The sequence below is a fragment of the Salvia splendens genome, chromosome 6, assembly GCF_004379255.2.
Source record: "Salvia splendens isolate huo1 chromosome 6, SspV2, whole genome shotgun sequence".
Lineage (NCBI taxonomy): Eukaryota > Viridiplantae > Streptophyta > Magnoliopsida > Lamiales > Lamiaceae > Salvia > Salvia splendens.
The window spans coordinates 2,639,376-2,661,083 of NC_056037.1; the positions used below are offsets into that span (position 1 = coordinate 2,639,376).

The following is a 21,708-nucleotide window of genomic DNA, read 5'->3' on the forward strand; positions in this document are numbered from 1 at the left end:
AATAAAATTTGTATTAAGTGAGTTAAGTAAAAGGAGAATAAAGTGGAAAATGAAAAAGGTGGAGAGATGAAGAGAGAAAAAAGTAAGAGAGAGTAAAGTATGAGTGGAAAAATGTATTGACTTTTACTAAAAAGATAAATGAATGATTAATATGGAACGTACCAAAATGACAAAATGACTCTATTACTATGGAACGGAGGGAATAGCATTTTATATCTATAATAATAATTCTTCATACAAAATATACTCCTATATCTTCATTTATCAGCACCGTGACAATCAAATTAATAAAAATAGCTGGAATCAATAAAATCATAAGAGTACTAAAAAAACATTTAAACTTGAGACTTATTTTTACAGCATCGAGTTCCTGAAAGATATCCGAGCAATCTACTGTTGCAAAGCTTCTTCAAGCATTTGACTGAAAGCGCTTACACACTGCTGCATTTCTTCACAGTGAAAATGATGTCTCACTTGTAAATCTCAGGCTTCAAGACGCCAACATATGGTAAGTTTCGGTACTGCTCGGCGAAGTCGAGTCCATAGCCCACAACAAACTCATCTGGGCACTGCCAATACATGAAAACATATGTTTAGTAAATCATGATTCAAGGCAAGTTACTCCGTATGAGATTAGTAGCAACTGATTTGAGTTATCGAACACAAATCAATCCAATGCTGGTAAATACATCACCCTTGCAAGAGTTAATACCTCAAATTGGATTGGGTGAACTTAATCTTGAAGAGCTTATTTGAATATGAATTGCAACAAATGAAGGCAGGGTGGTAGGCTAGCTTAACTGAGTCCTTGACTAATGAATTGTGATGTTTTGCTAAGTTGGATCCTAACATGTTGCGAAAGAAAAGACAGAGTAGCAAATGACATCATAAACTACGAAACTACAAAGTCTGTTTGGTATTAGCTCCTATTTACCAAAAATAAGATCATGCATTTGTTACATTTCACATCACCACAAGAATGAAATATGAAGTTCTAGGAATTGGTGAAATTAACCGTTGTGTTGAAGGCATCAATTATTTATCAGGAAAATGAAGTAAAGAATCCATCTTCAAGATTGATACATAATCTCTGGTGTGGTATTGAGGGAGGAAGATAAGAGAGGGAGAGAGATCACCTCAAAGCCACGGTAAAACTTCCCTTCACCGACAACTTGAAAGTGAACCTTTCGCCTTGCTGGTTTATCAAGAAGAGTGCAAACAGACACGGAAGAGGCACCCTTCGTTTTCATGTAATCGATGAGACATGACAACGTGTTCCCCGTATCCACAATATCCTCAACCTAAGCAGCATGGGAAACAATCGGAATAGACTTTTTAAGTAAGCAGAGCATAAACCATACATCAGAGAAGATTTACAAAACATGTCAGAAAGCAACAAACAGAGACAATGCTGCTAATCACCACCATTGGAGGAACCAGGAACCCTACAAAATCTTAATCCATTCAGATGCAAGTAAACCATTCAACGAAAATTGCACCAAACATCATCAAAACCTCCTCCATTATAAACCATACAACGTGGAGGAATTACAAAATATCTCAGAAAACATCAAACAGAGACAATGCTGCTCATCACCACAATTGGAGGAACCAAAAACCCTACAAAATCACAAACCAACACATACAAACTCCGAATCCAGATGATAGTAGCGAATTCAAACGACTGAAAATTGGCCCAAACATCATCAAAACCTCCTCAAAAGCAAATCACACAATGAAACAGAGCATGAATTCAACGATAGCAGACACGCATAAAACAGGCGTGACTATACTCAGTCGGTAAAATCGTCGAACACAATCAAGGCAAGAAACAAAAAGCAGGAAAAACTTCACCACCGCGAACCAGAATAACGTGCTTCCCTCGAACATCGAGTTTCAAGCCGAATGAAAGGGCGGGCTGGCCATTGGAGACGGTGCCGGAGCCGTACGATTCGGCGCGGATGAAATCGACGGTGATAGGGAGATGAATCTTCCGCACAAGGTCAGCCACGAAGAGAAAAGCTCCGGTGGCGACAGCGACAACCGCCGGAGCAACGTCGCTGGCTTTGAAATCGGCGGTGATTGTGGATGCAAGTTCGGAAATCCTTTGCGATATTTGTTGCTCCGTGAAGAGAATTTTCTGAATGTGGTCGTTCATTTCCACTCACCCAATGACTGCAATTAATCAAGTGATCAATCAAAACTCAACGTAATAATAATTGCTTATCAATATTTTAATAGCTTTCACTCTCAGTGACTTGCAAAGAAAGTAAGAGTGAAATTTTTTATTTATAATTGAGTCCCATAAATGAATTTTTGATATATCACTGACTAAATAGGAGAGTTAGATACTGTTTGTTTTGAATTGGCTTGAATTTTAAAAATTGCGAAGGAATATAGATGTAAAAAGTTTATGGAATATAGGTCATGTTTATGAGGATTAGAGCATCCGCAGCGGAGGCGGTTGGCGCCACCGCCGTCCGTGCCAGCGGCAAGGCGAAGGACCGCCACCGCTGCAACCGCGCCGCTGGCACGGCGCTGCTCGATGTATCGAGCACGTCCGTGCCAGCGGACGCACACGTGGTGGTCTCCCATTCGCCAACGGCATAGCCGTTGGTTTCAAACATTTTTTTATTTTTTTTTTTAAAAAAATCGGATTTTTATTAAAAAAATCGATAAAAAATAAAAAAAAAAAATTTCACTTCCCCAAAAAATTATATCCGTTTATAACCGTTTTTCCCCACTTTTTAAATTTTTTTTTATTTTTTTTACCCCAAAAATACACACTTTCATCTATAAATACCCCCAATTTCACTCCAAAAAATTCACACTTTCACTACACAATTCTCATCATCAATCTCTCATATCCATTTTCATCTTCCTCTCACACCCTACAACACCACTATGTCCGGTAACGACGACAACCCAAGCGGCTCTCACGGTTGGAACCCCGAATGGTTCGGTTCGCAACCGTTTCATAGTCCGGAAACGGAATATTCGGCCCCTCCTCTCACCCAAGATTCGGGCGTTCCGAGTGGCTACCGGCCATACCCAATCGACGATCAAGGTGCCTCCGATGGGCGCTACGGGTGGACACCGGAGCCTAGGCCTCGCGCCCCTTCCCAAATGCCGAATCCTCCATCTCGCGCCGGTGTCCGCACACCGTACTCACCGGCGGAGATGGAAAGATTGTTCAAGGCGTACTTGGAAATCTCCGAAGATGCGGTGGTTGGAACGAACCAATCCGGCGATCACTTTTGGTGGCGCGTCTCTAGCCGGTACAATGCACACCGGCCGCCGGGAACGATCGAGCGCAACGAGAGTATGGTGCGCAACTGCATCGGCCGAGCCAACGAAGAAATTGGCAAGTTCAACGGCTATTTCATCCAGGAGTCCCGGAATGCCGGGAGCGGCCGAAGCGAGGTCGACATCATCACCGCCTCGCTGAGCACCTACCAATCCATGAACGGTAAGTCGTTCAAATATCTTAACGTTTGGCAGGAGACGCGGACGCACCCGAAGTATAAGGGAGGCATAACATCCTCCTCTAGCGGCTCCTCCAAACGCTCACGGTCGGCATCCCTATCCGACGCCGGCGAAGAAGTGGCTAGCCAACTCGCCGAAGCTAACTTGGGTAGCCCCGATGCCCAACCAAGCGGTTCCCGACGCCGACCGCAAGGTAGGAAGAAGGCGGCGGCCGAACGACGTCGCGCCGCGACTCCATCTGCCCCTGCTCCCAAACCCGCACCCTATGTTCCACCTCCACCCCCGAACAACTCGTTGTGGGCCCTTTTGGCCCAACTCAATATGGCCGATAGGTCAACTATGACCCCCACGCAACTTCAAACGCACGAGTCCATGATATTGGGTCTCCAAAAACAATTGGGGTTGGTGCCGCCGGATGCGTAGTCTTCCTCGGGTTATATTAGCCAATAATTATGTAATTTTTAATTTTTAGGAGTTTAATTATGTAATTTTTAATTTTTAGTATTTTAATTATGTAATTTTTAATTTTTAGGATTTTAATTATGTCTTTTTATTTTATTTGTAATTTGTTATTTTTATTGTGGTTTTTTTAATGAATTTTAGTATTATGAAAATGTTTTTGTGTAATTGAATTTTATATTAATTGTGCTCGTCCTTGCGGAAGAGCACAGTTGTGGGCGTTGTGCTCTTGCCAGAGAGCAAGCATGAATAGTACCGCCCGGGCCCACAACCGTGCCGCTGGCAAGAGCACGGTTGTGGATGCTCTTAGTTTTACCACGCGGAATACATGACTTACTAAATATAGTAAAAGCTAGAATATATAACGACACCTCACTAATTGAAAATAAATATGAAACACATATTCGCGGATAAAAAGATTAGTATCAGCCTTACATAATTAAATTCTCAAATTGTATAATTAAAAACTAATTTGATACAATACGTACATAAATATAAAAAAATGAGAAAAGCGCACACAAAATAAATAAGAGAAAAGATATAAATGAAAAAACAACAATAAGAAAGACCCACAGAAAACAGAGTCTGGAATTTCAATTTCAATTCTCTCTTAAACAGTTACACTGTTACTATTAATTGTTCTTTGCAATTTGTAGTTTTTCCTGAGTTAACTTTCCTTTAATGATGTGTTCTTTTTAGTTGTAAACTTTCATATAAACAGAAGAGGGATAAAAACATATGAAATTTGCTTATCACATTTTAGCAGCCCATTTTTTTTTATCTCATAGTAGTATATTTTGAAGGTGGCAAACATGAAAAATGAGATCATATTCTTTTTAAAATAAGTTACTTGAATATATTTGCCACTAGAAATAGGTCGAACCACTAGAAATCTAAACTGTATATCACTGAATAAACATTTTGTACATATCAATCACACAGTTATATTTAAAGCCACTACTTCCATTTTTTACAATCATGCACAAGTTTAAACATTTACATACAAAAGGTCTCATCTTCCACTTTGCTCTAAACTCATCCTCAGTTGATCCATTCCCAGCATTTTCATGAGAAACATACCCTCACTAGGAGGCTCATTATACCACAGACGACACGCATGTGTCGGACTGAGGAACCCCCAACAAAAGTTCCTCATAGCTGCTAGTGGCGGGGAAGCCAGTGTAATCTTAGCTCACTCTCCGGTAGCGCCCTTCTCTCATGCTCGACACTCTCCTGTATTCAATCTCTGCATCAGAATTTGATGCGCCAAACTGATACTTGCGCCTGATTCTGGAAGCACCCATCTTAGAGAATGTGCTGTTTCCGTGGCTTGATGTGTGGTTACTGTGGAAGCTTCGTGCAGTATCTCCTAGTCGCCTCTGTGGTAATTCATCTGAGACATGAGCAAAGCAAAGCCATTTTCAGGCAAAGAGATACGAGGAGGATGGAGATGACAAGAATCTGTGAGCAGATTCAATCATTTGCAGAACTTTAAACCAGTTTAAATCACAGTAAGAAGATTACGTAAATGAGAAACTCATAATTCACCTTCAACATGATTATACGAGCCTCCAGTATGCACGCTGCTAGAACGATTCAGTCGTACTTTACTGAGCTGTGGGCAAGGAAAATGTTCTTCCCTCTTTTTGGTTTCGAATACCTCTTTCCTGGGAGGAGTTGTTATACGTTCCTCCTCAATAGGCTGATTGGAAGCAAAAGGTGTTATGCTAAAGGAGTCTTCTGACACATCAGAGATCTCAACATAATTAGTTGTGGTGATGATTTCATCTGCACTAAACCCAAAAGATGCTCTATAAGCTTCGAGTTCCTCAGCATCTGGTTTGCAAATTTTGTTCTGACGGTTCTGGTATCCATTTCCACCATTTGGATAAGCATCAGATTCCTTGGAAATACTTAGCCTACCACCAGAATTAGAAAAGGATGAATGGTCAAGGTAGAACTGTGCAAACGTCTCGGGGCAGAAGAAATTGGAATCTTGACGTGACTTGGAGGCTCCAGGTGCCTGGGCACCAACAAACAAGCCTGAGTCAGACTTTGCATACGGAGACCCTTCTGAAGGAATAGAGGGTTCCCACCGAGAAGGGAATTCCCTTTCATTAAAGGATGATGATAAGCAATCACCAGAGGCTCTTGAAACAGGGGATCTCAGCGTACTTGCAGGACTTCCTGGATAGAGTAAATATGTTGATTGAAGATCATTTGCAGTAGGGTAGCCGTTCTTATCAGTGGTTTTGAATTTCGCAGATGATGAAAGGAAATGCGCGTAAGGCACATCTGGTGAAGATGGAGTTGTCAAATGCGCCTGCTCTGGTGGAGGAGTTAAAGGAGCTGTTGATGGTTCAGTTGTGAAAGTCGAGAATACAGGAGGAGATACCAGTCGAGTGTCGTGAGCATATGGACCAGTGACGAACATATTAGATGAAGGAGCTCTGGGTGAATTAGCAGACAAGAAGCAGTTGGGCGACTGAGCTGTTGACGGGAGTCCAGAATTCGAGAATGAAGCCGGTGAGGATGGTGGAGCTAAAAGAGACAAAGCAACACCAGTAGCCTGATTGGCCATTCCACCACCTTGAGGCCCATTCGGCTGATTTGATATAGAATTGGCATCAGGGATGCGTGATGCAGGAACAATACGCTTTCCACCTTTTTGTGTGCGGAAACAAGACAGTCCAACCAAACAACCTGCCCATCTTTTCCGCTGCCAATATAATTTATCAGTAACATCAAACATCCATTCAAACAAGTGTTGTTGATGGACAATACATAAATCAGCTGAATATACTTCAAGAATAGCTGAGACTTATATAAAATAGACCTATTGTTTCACATAATCAACATACCCGAGGTGACGGAGATTGCTGTGGCTGCAGAAACCTGTTCTGCACTGATGCCATAACAAGCTATTCACTAGAGGACTGCACACCAAAATCTGTGTACTCTTCTTATCCAGTGACGAGTCTGGCTCACTCGCAATTCAATCGAAGATTATAACTAACTAGCCACCTGTTAGTTGAACAGAAATTTCATTTGTAAGAACAAGTTCAAGAAACCAGATTTAGTGGAATTGATGCCAAGACACCTCAGACATTCTAACAAGCATACCCAGAGAATTGGGGTTGAAGTGCCTATAATTCAGCTGCGATAAATGCCTTATGACAGGCTTAGGAAATTCTATGAAATTACAAGATCTTAAAAAACCTTCAAGCAAGGACAAGTTAAAAGAAGATAATTTTGCTTCCTTAATCCTATTCAATTGCATGCACTGGAAAAATCCATATGCAATAGATAAGCATAATTAGGTATCATGTTCAAAATTGATTTTTTTTTCCACACAGGTCAAGCTTTTTTCTAGTTTGACAATTTTGCACACAAGTCATTGAGTTCTCTTCATCAAGATAATAATATTCCAATCCAACTGATATTAAAAAGAAAATCTTGTTCCTAACAAACAAGAAAATGACCCTAAAATAAGAAAGGAAAGTGCTGACTGAAGTCGGAAGCTACTGTGCTCTTATTCAACAACCCTTGGAAAACAAACACATGAAAACGCGGAGAATGAAACAAGGTGATTTAATAATATTAGCAAATCAACCAGCTCCACGCACACGAAATAACCTTAGAATACACAATAAACTACAAATTGTAATATTGCGAAAACCTAGCAAGCAAAATAGCTACAAAATCACAAATAACAGAAAAAGGAAGAGGCCACACGGCTTAAAAAAGCAACTGCAAAAATGGCGTGCGTTCGTTACCTGAGAGAAGCAGTTCGGGTGGTAGGAGGGAAGAAAGAGCGCGAAGATCCACAGAAGTTGAGTGATAAAGAAGAGAGAGATGGAGCAAAGGCCTAAGATCTGATCACTTCTATTTGGATCGTTGATTCATTAAAGCGTTTTTTTTTATTTTTTTCTTTTTATTATTTTCCTGTCACTTTTTGTCTCTCTTTTTGGATAATATTATACCGAAATCGGAAACAGAACGGTGTCTCAATCTCATTTTTGTTCCATTTTCACTTTTGCAATATCTCATTCAAAATATGTTTTTATAAAACAAGAGTATTAATTACTTTTTTGTTCTCTCTACTTCATTATACAAGTATCAAATACAATTTTTTAAAAAAAAGAATTATGCCAAATAAGAAATATGTCGTATATTATTATTAATCATGAAAGAGATCGTTCATTTGTCCTACCAAAGGCCTCGTATTTAAATCAGATGGATTTTGATTGAAAGATTTTATGATGAATACTTATCAGATCCATAGATGCATTTATTACATGCATACAAATTATCAAATTGAATCATTTAATTCAACTAGTGTATATAAATATATAGTAGTTAATTATTCATATTTACACCTAAAATGGAGATGTATTTCGTTAAGGCGTGACGAGTGACCTTAAAAATACTCCATGAATTACGATAATTTTACTATTTTATCATATTTATAACTATCAGAATTGGGATCATGAATTTTTGTTCCTCATTAGAGTATTCCTTTGTAGAGGTTTTATTCTATCATATAGTAAAAATAATTTTGGAGGGTTGGAAATAGTAGAATTAATTTATGCAAAGATGGGGACGCAGTTATAATGAATAGTATATGTTCGATAACTCTGTCAATTCATTAATTTGATAACTATTAAAGCTCAATACAGCACAGCCACTGTTTGTTTCAAGACAAGATGAACTAAACAAGAAACATGAGCATCGATAACACACTTTTTCAATGTATGTCTGAGAAAATTCCTGACATACTATATTATTAAACCAAGGCTGGACTTGTTATGTCTGTTCCTCTTCAATCAGACAGCAGAAAAAATCTCCCAAATAGGAGATTGCCCAAGAGAGAATAACGCAAAAACAATAGGGGCAAATTTCAGTCTAGAGGAAGTTTCTGATGTCTAGTGACTTCACTTCGGGCATTTCTTCGTCCTTGAACTCTTCCCTGCAATAAGTTGGAAGGGAAAGAGATTTGCTCGAATTCAATTTCTCAACAGAAATACTCATCATGTTGCATGTAAGGAAAAGGCTAAAAGGCGTACCGTTTCTTCTGAGTTTCCATTGCTTCAAGAGCATCTTTCTTCAGCTCTTCAAGTTGGGCTTTCGCAAGTTTAAGTTCTAACTGCTCCTCAAGTTTGGGCAGATCTTCTTTGCGAATGCCAAGCCTACATGATGACAAGTTAATAAGTAAAACACCAAAAGGAAAAGCCCGGAACTGATACTTGCAGCATCTATCATGCTTTTCAGATGCTGTAAACAAGGAGGCAAAAGCATTTGCAGGTTTCTTCATGAATGCTAATTTTATTCGTGGAGCTTACTTTTGGTTGACCTTGTCAAATTCTGCCTTCAGCAGGCCCATCCCCTTTTTGTCGTTTCTCAGGAGAGGTTTCTTCAGTTCCTTCTCAACGTTGTTCAGTGCATCCATCATCATAGTCTCCGCGCCTAGATCATCAATAAGGCCTCTCCTACCAAAAGTAACTTGAGAAAATGAGCAACCAGAGCAGCTCAGTTGAATGCTAAACATTTAACAATACATTCACACCACATTTTCCTTTAACAAAATTAATATTGTAAGAAAAGCAAATCCTGATAAAATAATTCCAAGATTCAACAAGATATATTATAGTTAATGAGCCCGTAATAGTCAAGGTTAAAAAAATCAAAGAAGTAAAATTACATATAGTAGCATGTATCAGGAGTAAGTTCCATATAAACAACAATGTAGGGAGAAAATGAAACATAAAAGAATTGTAGACAAAATCATCCACAAACTCAGAAGAAAAGATAAATAATTGAAAGGATACATAGGAAGAAAATTAGCGTATAAACATACTTCACCCTTATATCCTTCACGGCTAGCAAGTAGGATCGAACATCAGAAATGTCTTGTGTTCGTGAATCAATTGTGTGCTTGATCCTCTGTGACTCAGAAAAAAGATCAGCCCTGCAGGTAGTATGCACATCAATAAACAAAAGTACAATATCATATGATCAGAGAGAAATAGACTGAAGATGTGTTACATTCTAAATGATTTTAGGAAACTTTAATGAAAAAAGTAAATGGAATAGGAAAAGAAAGGGAGGGCATATGGAGTCTGCTATGCAATATAGTGTTGCAATTATATGGTGATTGGTGAAATATTAAATAGTACTACTCCATAATCTCCATATTTGTCTTTGATTCAAAATATATTTTCGATGCCTGGCTAGCTCAAACAATAGTTAGTAGAATTCCTAATATATATTCTTCAGTTTGTGCGAACAACACATTCCAATAAAAAAGGGCTAATTACGAGGGATCACCAATTGAGACTAGCTACCAATTAAAACTTAAAAATTAAGACTGAGATTAAAAAAAACACTGGGACTTAATCACAATTCACAATCACATGGATTCCATGGTAAATGAATTATCAAAGTTATGTCCCACTATAGGAAAAGCAATATAATATATAGGGTAAAAAATGCAAGGGCATTAAAGTAATTTGAAATTGTCCAAGAAAGCAAAGAGTCACTGTAAGAAGCTCTCACTTTTCTCTTATAGTCTGCATGACTTTGGCATACTGGGTCACAGCAGCAGGATCTTCAGGAGCAATGGTGATCTTCTCTTTCCTTAAGATCCCTATGGCTGTCTCGAATTTCTTCTTAACGTCAAGAAATATACCCTTCAACATCTCTTTGCAGAAAAATACGCAACAGTCAGAAACTCATATATATGAGAGACAACAAGTATCCAGTAACCGGAGTCCTGACAACTATAAATATCATATGCACCTAAAAGTACATGCATAGAGAACAAGATAGTACTGCCTATCAACAATTAGTGACTAAATCACAATAAAATAGGCAATCCGTCATCATCCAGCAAACATATAAATTTGTAGAAGCAAAATCGAAGAATACCACAAGACAATAACTTGAAAAGTATATCTAAAAGTTGAATCAAGAACTAAGAAATCCTTGAAAACTGGCACAAATAAAGTAAATTTGATAGCTAGAAATTTCCATTTGAAATATGATTGGTAAATGCTGATCCCCGATATAATCACAGATGATATACCATATACAGTCAGAATTTGAAACTGGAAACGCTGTCAGATGAATCCATAGTGAGATAGGAAACCTTTTGAAAATGTACTAATATCATAGATGTAACATGTGAGTATAAACATGAGACATCAAAATCTGTAAGGACATCTAAGGTCATGAGACTATTTGAAGTTGCAATTTTTTATAAAGATAACCAAAAGAAGACAATATTTTGCTACAATGCACACAACTAGTAAGTGTATCACAACACGCGATGAATTGGATGTTCCATAAAACAATTGATAAGCCCGACACAAGTACAACAGGGGGGACTATTGGTCTGCCTACCTGGCGTCCCCAACAGTGATTTACTAATTATATTTTCATGCACATTTTGATAGTAATGTTATCCAAAAAAATCTGCACTATTTACTTTAATGAGGTCTCTTGGTTGCTTTATGAGCCACAAGAACACCCATTCAACATCGCTATATGTCCCTTTGCAGAAAGGAATTCGTCAAACTCAAATTAATAAAACCCCCGGATAGTTTGGTACCCTATTCCGACACACCACCCAGCAAAGCTAACCACTAAAAATACGTGTTTTCCCATTCATCCTCTTGGCTGATCACCCTAATCATTTCAGAGAGTGATACATTACTCTATCCCATCGTACTCTACCTCAATAACAGGAGACTTTTATCGTCATCATCAGCATCGAACCCACTAATTGACCCCCAAAATTAGAATAAAATAGCCAGCAATAGCACGAGAGAGTGAAAGACAAAAATTAGAAACCCACCATCGCCCTTCAATGAGGCAGGAGCGCCGCCAGCTCCTTTAGCAAAGGAACGCGCCGGAATAGCATACTCCGAACGGAGAACACTTTGCCCCGCATACAACTGCAGAAAAACAAAAACAAATTCAGCAAAAAAAATTAAAAGGACATCGAAAATCAATCATCCTATTTCACAGGAGGTGAAATCATCGATCATAACAACACCACAAAAAAAATCAACGATTGGAGCTGCGATTTTACTCAAATGAGCTTGCACACAGATCCGGTCAATAGAACGAAATGTAGAGTGTATCAGAGAGGGATTACCTGGCGAGTGGATCTCGAGAGGGAACGAGCGGCGAGAGCCATTTTGGGATTGGAAGAAGCAATTCACAACGGAGATGAGTTTGTTCGATTTTTGGAATTGGAGAGAGATTAGCTTGGAAATTGACCTAGTTTATTCTGGTAGAAGGGCAGAAATGGAAATCTCGGAAGAAAGACAGTGATGAGATGAAACGGTGTCGTTTAAGTTGCCTCTCCTGATCTGGGCTTCTCTTATGGGCCCGAATCTTAGTGGGCTATATCTAAAATTTAGAACAATTTCAATAATACACTATGAATCTATGATGATGAAGGTTGCTGTGAGTTGTATACAAATTTTAATATCATTTCATAAATTATTAGAATCAAGAACGCTAGGAAATCAAGACCCTTTATATTGTGTGATCGAATGCTTGAAAATGGTTATTAGCTCTCAAATTAAGGGCTGCTCTTAGAGGATCAAGACCCTATATAATACATGTATTTCTCCCAAAAAAATTGCAGTAGTTTACAAAACTACACTAAATTGATCAAAATAAACCATCAATCATACTCCATATATTCATATTGCACATTACTGAATGTGAAAAATACATGACACAAATGCAAGAAAAGCATTGCCCACATCATGCTTTATAGCATACTGAAAAATTGAAGCAAATCACAAGCCTCTCAAAATCTCAAACGAGGATCAAACCAAAAGATTACAACATCTAGAATAAATAGTAGTAATGGAAAGGGACACTTCCCAAACTCAATCTTGTGAAACATAGTATACAGTGTTTGCAAAAGCAAGTCCACAAAGAACAGCCTCAAAGATAAAGAATCACTACGAACAGAATCAACCCGTATCCGGTGCAAAGTTCCGATCAGCAAGCACAGCCACCTTGTTGATCAGCTTCAGGGAGAGTCTCCTGTATGCCTTGGAAGTATCTGAGGTACAAATTTCAAGAAAATTAGGAAAAGCGAGATGCAACGAGTTAAGGAACCCATCCAAATGAAACTGACAATAAGACGCCAGAAGAGTGAGGTCAGGGAAGTTCAAACAGTTTTGAGCTATGCTGCATCATTAGTCTTTCGATTCAAAATAGCTTCTAGTGATCAACTATGACAAAGATAAAGCACTAAGACTTACAAGAAAGCATAGCTAAGATGTTCTATATCCCATTCAAGCCTTTCAAATAATTGAAATGTAATCTGATTACGCTATTCCTATATCAAATAGCATTTGTATTGGAGTATGTAAATCCACACACGAACAAATTCAGGACCCTAGCCACTGAGATTGTAGAGTTTCCTAGCCAGTATTGAGTTCACAAGTTATGTTTTCTTGATCTATAAATTCCTATTTGGTTCTCGTTGGCGGGAAATATCCAGTATATAACACAAGTGAGTTGATCCAAATTCAGAAGTTATATATAGACAAATATGTAGCTCATGCATATATGTGCCTGACAATGCAATTGGAGAGATGGGATAACATTGATCCTACAAGTAACAAATTGTGTCAATTATACTATTTAAATCCCACTTACATATCCTGGTCATGCTCATTGGCTAAGGCAGCCTTTGCAATACAAAAGAATGCTGCATCGACATTGTAATCCTCTTTGGCTGATGTCTCAAAGTAAGGAATGTTCCCTTTTGATGCACACCATTCCCTTGCCTTTTTCTCAGAAACCTGACATCAACTCAATCAGAACAAAGTACGAAAAAGAAACTAGTATAATATTACCAGTTCGACATATCAACTTACCACTCTGCTATTGCCACCGTCTATATCAATCTTGTTTCCTAGTAATATAAATGGGAATGACTTTGGATCAGGTGGATTTGCCTGCATCACAACCAAATACCATCAATTTCCAGTAAACAAATAGGGATACGTAAATGGGCCCATTGAATAAGCATAAGAGCTGTAGACTAAAGATAATAATTCAGCCAGTGATAGCAACACATACTATCATTTGCATAAGCCTCGTTTAGTCCAGAAATCTACAGTTACTAGAATATATTGTAGTATATATTTCATGCGGGATCCAACTGAAGTAAAACTTATCGCACACACTGAATCAGTTATCCCCACAACCCCAATAGCTGAAAAACGTGAGTATGGAAGGAACGATAATATTGGCCTATCTAACTACATCAATATCCTCCCTTTTAGACATATCAGACAAACATGTAACCTTTTTTTATAATCCAAACAAGGAAAGATATCTGAGGTGAGAATTGTAACCAAACATAAATTGTGCCCATTCCAAAAAATCCTTATTCTCTTATTTTCAACTAAAATATGAGCCCTACATTACAATTGACACATAATATGCAAAAAAGGTTCAGCCATTGATGAGCAAACCTTAAAATAACAAACCGGCGAATACAGTAAAATATCACGAACAGCAAAAATTTCAAAGAAAAAATCACGTATATGGAAAATCCATGTCATTAAGACATCACCCCCAATGCCATCATTAAAACAAGAAAGATTCATGTAAGCAATCTTTTAATTTCCATTTCTCCTGAAACTACCATAGCCAGCAAACCTTTCTTTCTGCAACTAACTAGCATAAGATATAAATTTGTAGCTTAATACTTCCATTATAGATACTCAACATCCACTGCTCATAGAAGTTTAGAAACTACCAACAAATGAAAAACAAGAAACAATACAGGAAAATCAAAGCAAATTACAAAATCAAGACAATTGAGCATATCAATAATCTGTGATTCTGTATATACAGAAGACACAAACCTGCTTGAGAAACTCTTCATGCCAATTGTCAAGAGTGTCGAAAGACCTCATTACATTAACGTCGTAGACCAAAACACAGCAATCCGCGCCTCTATAAAATGCAACTCCAAGACTTTGAAATCTCTCTTGGCCAGCAGTGTCCCAAATCTACCAAACACAAATACAAGTTCAAAAAGAGAAACAAAATCAAGAGAAAAAAAGCAACTGAATACCCACTTGAAGAGTAACAAGGCGATCATCTATTTGAAGCTCCTTCGTTACGAAATCCGCCCCAATAGTAGCTTTATACTGCTGACTGAATTTCTTATGCACATATCTATTCACTAGTTAAAGAAGCCTCACACATTGTAATCAAACAATCCATCAAACATCAACAATCATCAAGCTTCACTAAAACTAAAAAATTAATAAGAAAAAAAGGATACTGATTCATCAACGACGTTTTACCAACCCTGACAAAAAAAATCATAAAAATCAACAACGTCACACACGCCAATTCAAATAGTGTGACCCTAAACTCGACAACAATAAATCAAATCGCACAAAAAAACTGAGAAAAATGAAATAGTATTATCAGCATCAGAATACCCGCTGTCGCCGAGGACGATCACTTTGAGTAATGTTCGCCGACGCAATGACATTGGAAACTGATTTAAAATCCAAAATCAACAAAAATTTCCGTTTTTCAACAATCTCAATTCACCAATTTCAGAGGAAAGGCAGAATTTTGTGTGTGAGATGAACACGGACAGGAGAAAGGGGCGCCAATTTCGATCTGAATCACAAACACTATTGACTTTTTTTTTTGTTTGGTAATACGAATTTAGGCGGTACAACATTCCAACAAAAACATATATATATATATATATATATATATATAATCAATATATAATCGAATTATATAAACTGGATATATACGTGTTTGCATATGATTTTAGCAACTTTCTTATTATTGCTAATTATTATACCGACCAAATACATTAATCTGTATCCAATTATTGTTGTCTTTCTGTTTTTCTTTTTTGAATTTTATATATACTTTCTATTTTTCTTTTTTGAATTTTATATATACTCTTCATTCACGTAATTTAATTGACAGTCATTTTTTATCCCACGAATTCTATTTTTAAGAATCGGATAGTTAATTTGAGTAATTAAATTGAAAAGATCTTTTGTTACTATTTATTTTAGTCTTGATCACGTTAGCTTTTTTGTTGTCGTATTATCAAAATGAAATAGACTTTGTCTATTTTCATCATTTCTACATCATGGAATAAAGAATCAATAATTTTTCCCAGCAATTTTGTCGTAACGGTATAAAGAATAACTGTTTTGTTTTTTGTTGTCTTCGTAGAATCTTAATTTAAACTTTTGGAACACTTTTACTTAACAAAAAAATATATATTATTGCAAAATTCTAATATCTATGTACATTACTTCATCCCCTTTTTCAAGCACAGCAAGTAATCAAAGAAGAAACAGTAATTGGACCTTTTGATTTCAATAAAATTCCAGAGACATAGAAATTGAAACTTAAATCAGTTTTAGTTTAAACATGTCTTCAAATTCAAATTCAAATTGCTATTTCAACCTAGATCAAATTTCGAAACACAAAAACTGTATTCGCTATCGATATCTAAAGCTCGAGCTGAGGGGTGCGATTAAGCGACTATATCTTGAATAGTTGCTTCATTTTGAAGAGTAATGTATTATCTTCAGTAGACAGATCACCCTGCACATCAATAGAAATTATTAGTGTTGAATGTTGATGGATTTTCATAATATTGGAGATAGTAATATGAGATGAGATGAGATGTACAAACCATGTACTGTTTTCTTAGTGCATAAACTGAGTCTGGTGTGATCTTGCTTACAAGCTCATCTTTCATCTCAAAATCTCTCCCAAACATCTTCTGCAGCTCCTCCGGATTGCTCCCAAGAATCTGCAAAGAATCAATCACCTTGCTTAATAGGGAAAAAAATTAATCCACCTAATAAATAAATCACTTATATGAATTATGATCATACATACATTAATGGTCACCCTTTGGCCTTTCATGGCATAATCAACAACCCTATGCTCATCATCTTGAATATATACTATCCTACCAATTTCCACAAATTCTCTTCCCGGGACACATATAGGCTTTCCGATCTGTGTAAGATGGAAGCAGCCGTTAGTTAGTTAGTTAGTTAGTTAAAACTGTGTATTACTAGTTTACTGAATTCTTGCAAATAAGTATTACCTTTGCAATGCCTTCGACGACATAAACATCCAAGACGATGGGATATTTCGTCCTCATGATTACAGTGGGCATGATCTTGAGGACACAGGGAAAAACTGGTACTAATATCTTATCCATGTAATCCAAGTGAGACTTGAACTGAAGGAGAAGGCCGCGTATGTCGTCACAAGTGAAAATTTTGACACCAAGCTGGTGAGCAAGTTGGGAAGCCTCTGGTGTTACTTCAACACCTAAAGCAAGTATAGCTGCACATTCCCTTTTCTTCTCGAGCGTGGCACTCGCTCTCATCACATCCTTCTTGTGTACCGGACCAATACTCATACCTCCCACGGGTATGTTAACTTCCCGAGCCTTGGAAAAGTCTAGCAACGCTTCTACAGACGCGAGTGTAGATGCCTGAACATAAACTCCCTCACCATTTTTTTTAATCCTACTCATCACTGAATTTACATATGCCATAGCAGATTTTTTGATGACCTCGATATCATCATTACGCCGCACAACGTATAGACTAGCGCCTACAATAGCATGCTCAAGTCCCTGAAATTAACACAACAAAAGAAACACATTGACCATACATCTAAATTAATAAGAGTATCATGTTTATCTAAATTAATTGGATGCTATACTTTACCGGTGCAGCAATTTTGATACCCTTGGAAATCTTGATTTTTTTGTGATGCAAATACTCTCCCCGTAAAGAAACAATGAAAATATTAAATGCAATCAATAAAATTTTGATCACACCACCATAAGACATAACACTATAACAGAAAATACTAGACCAAGTTGATAGCATAGACTAGTACATTTATTATAGTAATAATAGAGTAAGAAGTTTCACCTTGAATCTGAGCTTCTTGACGGGGTGGGGTGTTAGCAACGCGCTAATTGAGGTAACAACGGGTCCCTGCGCAGAAAAATGCTTGTAAGGAAAGATACAGAAACTTAGAATAGAAATTAATGAAGCATAGAATGCAGCATACTTGCAAGCCAGCGACAACTATACGATCTCCTACACGAAGCAGGCCGTTTACTAATACCACATCACTTGTTCCTTGAACCACTTTAACCTCCATAGCTGTAAGCTGTGGCAAAGTATTTGTCTCATTTTCGGTTTCTTCTGGTTTCGATGTTATCTCCTCCTCGTGTTTGGCGGGTTGGTTCGGTAACTTGTCGTCCTCTTGATGATTTTTGTGTTTGGAAGCTGCATCTTCTTCACTGTTTGGCCTTTTATCTTTAGAATCAACAAGATCAGCAATTCCAATTTTATCATCATAAGTGTTCTTCTTTTTAACTGCAAATATATCTTCCTCCTTTGAAACAGATGCACCATCATCAATTTCTTTACAAAACTCCATCACAGCAAACTAAAAAGTAAAAAACAAAGAATTTATCAATCAAAACGAAACACCTAAACAAAAGCTATTTTCAACCGTTTGAAATTGAAACTTCATCCCAATAGCAGATTCATAGTAGTAATAATCAGACAGAAAACAAATTTCACGACAATTATGAATGCAGCTAGCTACTTAGTTGTTAGTTTGAAGAAGCGGCAGCGATATCAAGTAGTAATTTTTATGATGATTTTACCTCTATTTATATAATCACATAATCTTAAATAATCACATTACCTTAATTAATCAGATCTAACAAGGAAATATATATTAGGAAATAAATATACAAATCTTAAATATAGAAATATATACAAATCTATCAATATATAAAGTGAGTTTTTTGGATGACCATGTGACACATTTTTGGGCGGGAAAACAATTTATTGGGCAAACAAAAGGCATATATTATTGAGTAAAAATTGGTCCAATAAAAAAATGGCTTCACAAAGAAGTTTATACACTTATAAATACAGACACCATTAATGGAATCTGCAACATCCTAAAAAATTATACGATAGCCATCTTTGTTCCCCACTTTCTACCCTGTACAAAGTCAGGTCGAGGCCACTGGCTAATCGCCGGCCGTCGGAGGACAGGTGCACCAACCAGAACACCCGTTCAGACATGCCAAGAACTCCATGGCGCCGTTGAAGCAGGGTGGTGGAGCTGCAGCAAGGGCGCCAAGGCTGGCGGGGGCAGGCAGACGGCGAAGCAGCGAGGCTGGGGGAGAGAAAGAGAGTAGGAAATGGTGGCGCGTAGCTGCACCGATGAGGAGAGAGAGAGAAATAGAGATGGGGAAATGAGGGTGGGGGGCGTGTAGGTTTTAGAGAAATATTGAGGTTTGAACATTGAGAGCATCCGCAGCGGTGGCGGTTGGCACCACCGCCGTCCGTGCCAGCGGCAAGGCGAAGGACCGCCACCGCTGCAACCGCGCCGCTGGCACGGCGCTGCTCGATGTATCGAGCACGTCCGTGCCAGCGGACGCACACGTGGCGGTCTCCCATTCGCCAACGGCATAGCCGTTGGTTTCAAACATTTTTTATTTATTTTTTTTTTAAATCGGATTTTTATTAAAAAAATCGATAAAAAATAAAAAAAAAAATTTCACTTCCCCAAAAAATTATATCCGTTTATAACCGTTTTTCCCCACTTTTTAATTTTTTTTTATTTTTTTTACCCCAAAAATACACACTTTCATCTATAAATACCCCCAATTTCACTCCAAAAAATTCACACTTTCACTACACAATTCTCATCATCAATCTCTCATATCCATTTTCATCTTCCTCTCACACCCTACAACACCACTATGTCCGGTAACGACGACAACCCAAGCGGCTCTCACGGTTGGAACCCCGAATGGTTCGGTTCGCAACCGTTTCATAGTCCGGAAACGGAATATTCGGCCCCTCCTCTCACCCAAGATTCGGGCGTTCCGAGTGGCTACCGGCCATACCCAATCGACGATCAAGGTGCCTCCGATGGGCGCTACGGGTGGACACCGGAGCCTAGGCCTCGCGCCCCTTCCCAAATGCCGAATCCTCCATCTCGCGCCGGTGTCCGCACACCGTACTCACCGGCGGAGATGGAAAGATTGTTCAAGGCGTACTTGGAAATCTCCGAAGATGCGGTGGTTGGAACGAACCAATCCGGCGATCACTTTTGGTGGCGCGTCTCTAGCCGGTACAATGCACACCGGCCGCCGGGAACGATCGAGCGCAACGAGAGTATGGTGCGCAACTGCATCGGCCGAGCCAACGAAGAAATTGGCAAGTTCAACGGCTATTTCATCCAGGAGTCCCGGAATGCCGGGAGCGGCCGAAGCGAGGTCGACATCATCACCGCCTCGCTGAGCACCTACCAATCCATGAACGGTAAGTCGTTCAAATATCTTAACGTTTGGCAGGAGACGCGGACGCACCCGAAGTATAAGGGAGGCATAACATCCTCCTCTAGCGGCTCCTCCAAACGCTCACGGTCGGCATCCCTATCCGACGCCGGCGAAGAAGTGGCTAGCCAACTCGCCGAAGCTAACTTGGGTAGCCCCGATGCCCAACCAAGCGGTTCCCGACGCCGACCGCAAGGTAGGAAGAAGGCGGCGGCCGAACGACGTCGCGCCGCGACTCCATCTGCCCCTGCTCCCGAACCCGCACCCTATGTTCCATCTCCACCCCCGAACAACTCGTTGTGGGCCCTTTTGGCCCAACTCAATATGGCCGATAGGTCAACTATGACCCCCACGCAACTTCAAACGCACGAGTCCATGATATTGGGTCTCCAAAAACAATTGGGGTTGGTGCCGCCGGATGCGTAGTCTTCCTCGGGTTATATTAGCCAATAATTATGTAATTTTTAATTTTTAGGAGTTTAATTATGTAATTTTTAATTTTTAGTATTTTAATTATGTAATTTTTAATTTTTAGGATTTTAATTATGTCTTTTTATTTTATTTGTAATTTGTTATTTTTATTGTGGTTTTTTTAATGAATTTTAGTATTATGAAAATGTTTTTGTGTAATTGAATTTTATATTAATTGTGCTCGTCCTTGCGGAAGAGCACAGTTGTGGGTGTTGTGCTCTTGCCAGAGAGCAGGCATGAATAGTACCGCCCGGGCCCACAACCGTGCCGCTGGCAAGAGCACGGTTGTGGATGCTCTGAAGGCTTATTAGTTTGTGTTGTATTATAATACTTGGGCTTTGTTTTGGGCTTTTAATATAGTATTTTATAATATAATAGTTGTATTATAATATTTGCTCATACTATGATACCACGAAGTTTATATGTTGAACGTTATTGTTATATCTAAAAGTTGGGCTCTAATTTTGACTTTTAATATTTGTTGCAATTATGACTTCTCCCATAAATTTTAAATATAAATTATTGTTATTGATTTATTCTTACTTATTATTTTCATCAAAATTATTTAAAGACAAAGGCTAAGGTGATTGATATTTTAATAATTTATTAATAGTTTAAATTTTTTTTAAAATAATATAAATCTAATATATAATCAAAATATTTTACAATTTTTATTTATAATTTTCTTAGCTAATGTTGTTAATATCTCTTTTTAGCATCACTTAAATGAAATTGTAAATTTAGATTTTTATGTACGAAATGATATTAATTCCTTAAACAACAACATAACTAATTGCTGCAAGTATCATAGTAAGAATTTACGGAAAAATCTACAAAATCGAAGATGAGATAAC

General features: G+C 38.2%; 5 protein-coding genes across 5 annotated transcripts; all 5 read right to left on the reverse strand.

The window, feature by feature from the left end:
* Nucleotides 1-183: 183 nt before the first annotated feature.
* On the reverse strand, nucleotides 184-2,243 carry LOC121809510 (hypoxanthine-guanine phosphoribosyltransferase-like). The gene is made up of 3 exons (XM_042210177.1): nucleotides 1,865-2,243; nucleotides 1,137-1,301; nucleotides 184-569 (listed from the first exon to the last, which is right to left on the reverse strand). The coding sequence occupies exons 1-3, from the start codon at nucleotides 2,156-2,158 to the stop codon at nucleotides 471-473; spliced, it is 558 nt and encodes a 185-aa protein (XP_042066111.1). The 5' UTR covers nucleotides 2,159-2,243; the 3' UTR covers nucleotides 184-470.
* Nucleotides 2,244-4,818: 2,575 nt separating this feature from the next.
* Nucleotides 4,819-7,875, reverse strand: LOC121809590 (uncharacterized protein At1g76660-like). Its single transcript, XM_042210311.1, has 4 exons — nucleotides 7,722-7,875; nucleotides 6,807-6,969; nucleotides 5,494-6,664; nucleotides 4,819-5,338 (listed from the first exon to the last, which is right to left on the reverse strand). The coding sequence occupies exons 2-4, from the start codon at nucleotides 6,858-6,860 to the stop codon at nucleotides 5,133-5,135; spliced, it is 1,431 nt and encodes a 476-aa protein (XP_042066245.1). The 5' UTR covers nucleotides 6,861-6,969; nucleotides 7,722-7,875; the 3' UTR covers nucleotides 4,819-5,132.
* Nucleotides 7,876-8,570: 695 nt separating this feature from the next.
* On the reverse strand, nucleotides 8,571-12,244 carry LOC121807483 (probable ATP synthase 24 kDa subunit, mitochondrial). Its single transcript, XM_042207723.1, has 7 exons — nucleotides 12,104-12,244; nucleotides 11,801-11,900; nucleotides 10,501-10,645; nucleotides 9,803-9,913; nucleotides 9,288-9,434; nucleotides 9,012-9,134; nucleotides 8,571-8,914 (listed from the first exon to the last, which is right to left on the reverse strand). Exons 1-7 carry the CDS (start codon nucleotides 12,143-12,145, stop codon nucleotides 8,851-8,853), a joined length of 732 nt encoding a protein of 243 aa, XP_042063657.1. The 5' UTR covers nucleotides 12,146-12,244; the 3' UTR covers nucleotides 8,571-8,850.
* A 379-nt stretch (nucleotides 12,245-12,623) lies between these two features.
* LOC121806614 (ras-related protein Rab7-like) lies at nucleotides 12,624-15,691 on the reverse strand. The gene is made up of 7 exons (XM_042206732.1): nucleotides 15,441-15,691; nucleotides 15,278-15,304; nucleotides 15,069-15,168; nucleotides 14,853-14,999; nucleotides 13,854-13,934; nucleotides 13,633-13,778; nucleotides 12,624-13,030 (listed from the first exon to the last, which is right to left on the reverse strand). The coding sequence occupies exons 1-7, from the start codon at nucleotides 15,491-15,493 to the stop codon at nucleotides 12,967-12,969; spliced, it is 618 nt and encodes a 205-aa protein (XP_042062666.1). The 5' UTR covers nucleotides 15,494-15,691; the 3' UTR covers nucleotides 12,624-12,966.
* An 830-nt stretch (nucleotides 15,692-16,521) lies between these two features.
* LOC121807919 (eukaryotic translation initiation factor 5B-like) lies at nucleotides 16,522-19,121 on the reverse strand. The gene is made up of 8 exons (XM_042208254.1): nucleotides 19,038-19,121; nucleotides 18,085-18,468; nucleotides 17,943-18,008; nucleotides 17,733-17,786; nucleotides 17,099-17,638; nucleotides 16,885-17,007; nucleotides 16,676-16,795; nucleotides 16,522-16,584 (listed from the first exon to the last, which is right to left on the reverse strand). The coding sequence occupies exons 1-8, from the start codon at nucleotides 19,119-19,121 to the stop codon at nucleotides 16,522-16,524; spliced, it is 1,434 nt and encodes a 477-aa protein (XP_042064188.1).
* Between the last annotated feature and the right edge of the window lie 2,587 nt (nucleotides 19,122-21,708).

What these genes read in the sequence shown, in the direction of transcription:
- LOC121809510 (XM_042210177.1), bottom strand. Translation starts at nt 2,158, where the DNA reads ATGAACGACCACATTCAGAAAATTCTCTTCACGGAGCAACAAATATCG. An exon ending in GAGGGAAGCACGTTATTCTG is followed by an intron (nt 1,302 to 1,864) that starts GTTCGCGGTGGT and finishes CATGCTGCTTAG; the next exon opens with GTTGAGGATATTGTGGATAC. An exon ending in AGTTTTACCGTGGCTTTGAG is followed by an intron (nt 570 to 1,136) that starts GTGATCTCTCTC and finishes ATGTATTGGCAG; the next exon opens with TGCCCAGATGAGTTTGTTGT.
- LOC121809590 (XM_042210311.1), bottom strand. Translation starts at nt 6,860, where the DNA reads ATGGCATCAGTGCAGAACAGGTTTCTGCAGCCACAGCAATCTCCGTCA. An exon ending in AGCAATCTCCGTCACCTCGG is followed by an intron (nt 6,665 to 6,806) that starts GTATGTTGATTA and finishes TTATATTGGCAG; the next exon opens with CGGAAAAGATGGGCAGGTTG. An exon ending in CTCGTATAATCATGTTGAAG is followed by an intron (nt 5,339 to 5,493) that starts GTGAATTATGAG and finishes CTCATGTCTCAG; the next exon opens with ATGAATTACCACAGAGGCGA.
- LOC121807483 (XM_042207723.1), bottom strand. Translation starts at nt 12,145, where the DNA reads ATGGCTCTCGCCGCTCGTTCCCTCTCGAGATCCACTCGCCAG. An exon ending in ATGCAGACTATAAGAGAAAA is followed by an intron (nt 9,914 to 10,500) that starts GTGAGAGCTTCT and finishes TACTACCTGCAG; the next exon opens with GGCTGATCTTTTTTCTGAGT. An exon ending in ATGGAAACTCAGAAGAAACG is followed by an intron (nt 8,915 to 9,011) that starts GTACGCCTTTTA and finishes AACTTATTGCAG; the next exon opens with GGAAGAGTTCAAGGACGAAG.
- LOC121806614 (XM_042206732.1), bottom strand. Translation starts at nt 15,493, where the DNA reads ATGTCATTGCGTCGGCGAACATTACTCAAAGTGATCGTCCTCGGCGAC. An exon ending in ATCGCCTTGTTACTCTTCAA is followed by an intron (nt 15,000 to 15,068) that starts GTGGGTATTCAG and finishes TGTGTTTGGTAG; the next exon opens with ATTTGGGACACTGCTGGCCA. An exon ending in ATGAAGAGTTTCTCAAGCAG is followed by an intron (nt 13,935 to 14,852) that starts GTTTGTGTCTTC and finishes GTTGTGATGCAG; the next exon opens with GCAAATCCACCTGATCCAAA.
- LOC121807919 (XM_042208254.1), bottom strand. Translation starts at nt 19,121, where the DNA reads ATGTCTGAACGGGTGTTCTGGTTGGTGCACCTGTCCTCCGACGGCCGG. An exon ending in TCAAGAAGCTCAGATTCAAG is followed by an intron (nt 17,787 to 17,942) that starts GTGAAACTTCTT and finishes TTACGGGGAGAG; the next exon opens with TATTTGCATCACAAAAAAAT. An exon ending in GCCAAAGGGTGACCATTAAT is followed by an intron (nt 16,796 to 16,884) that starts GTATGTATGATC and finishes GATTCTTTGCAG; the next exon opens with ATTCTTGGGAGCAATCCGGA.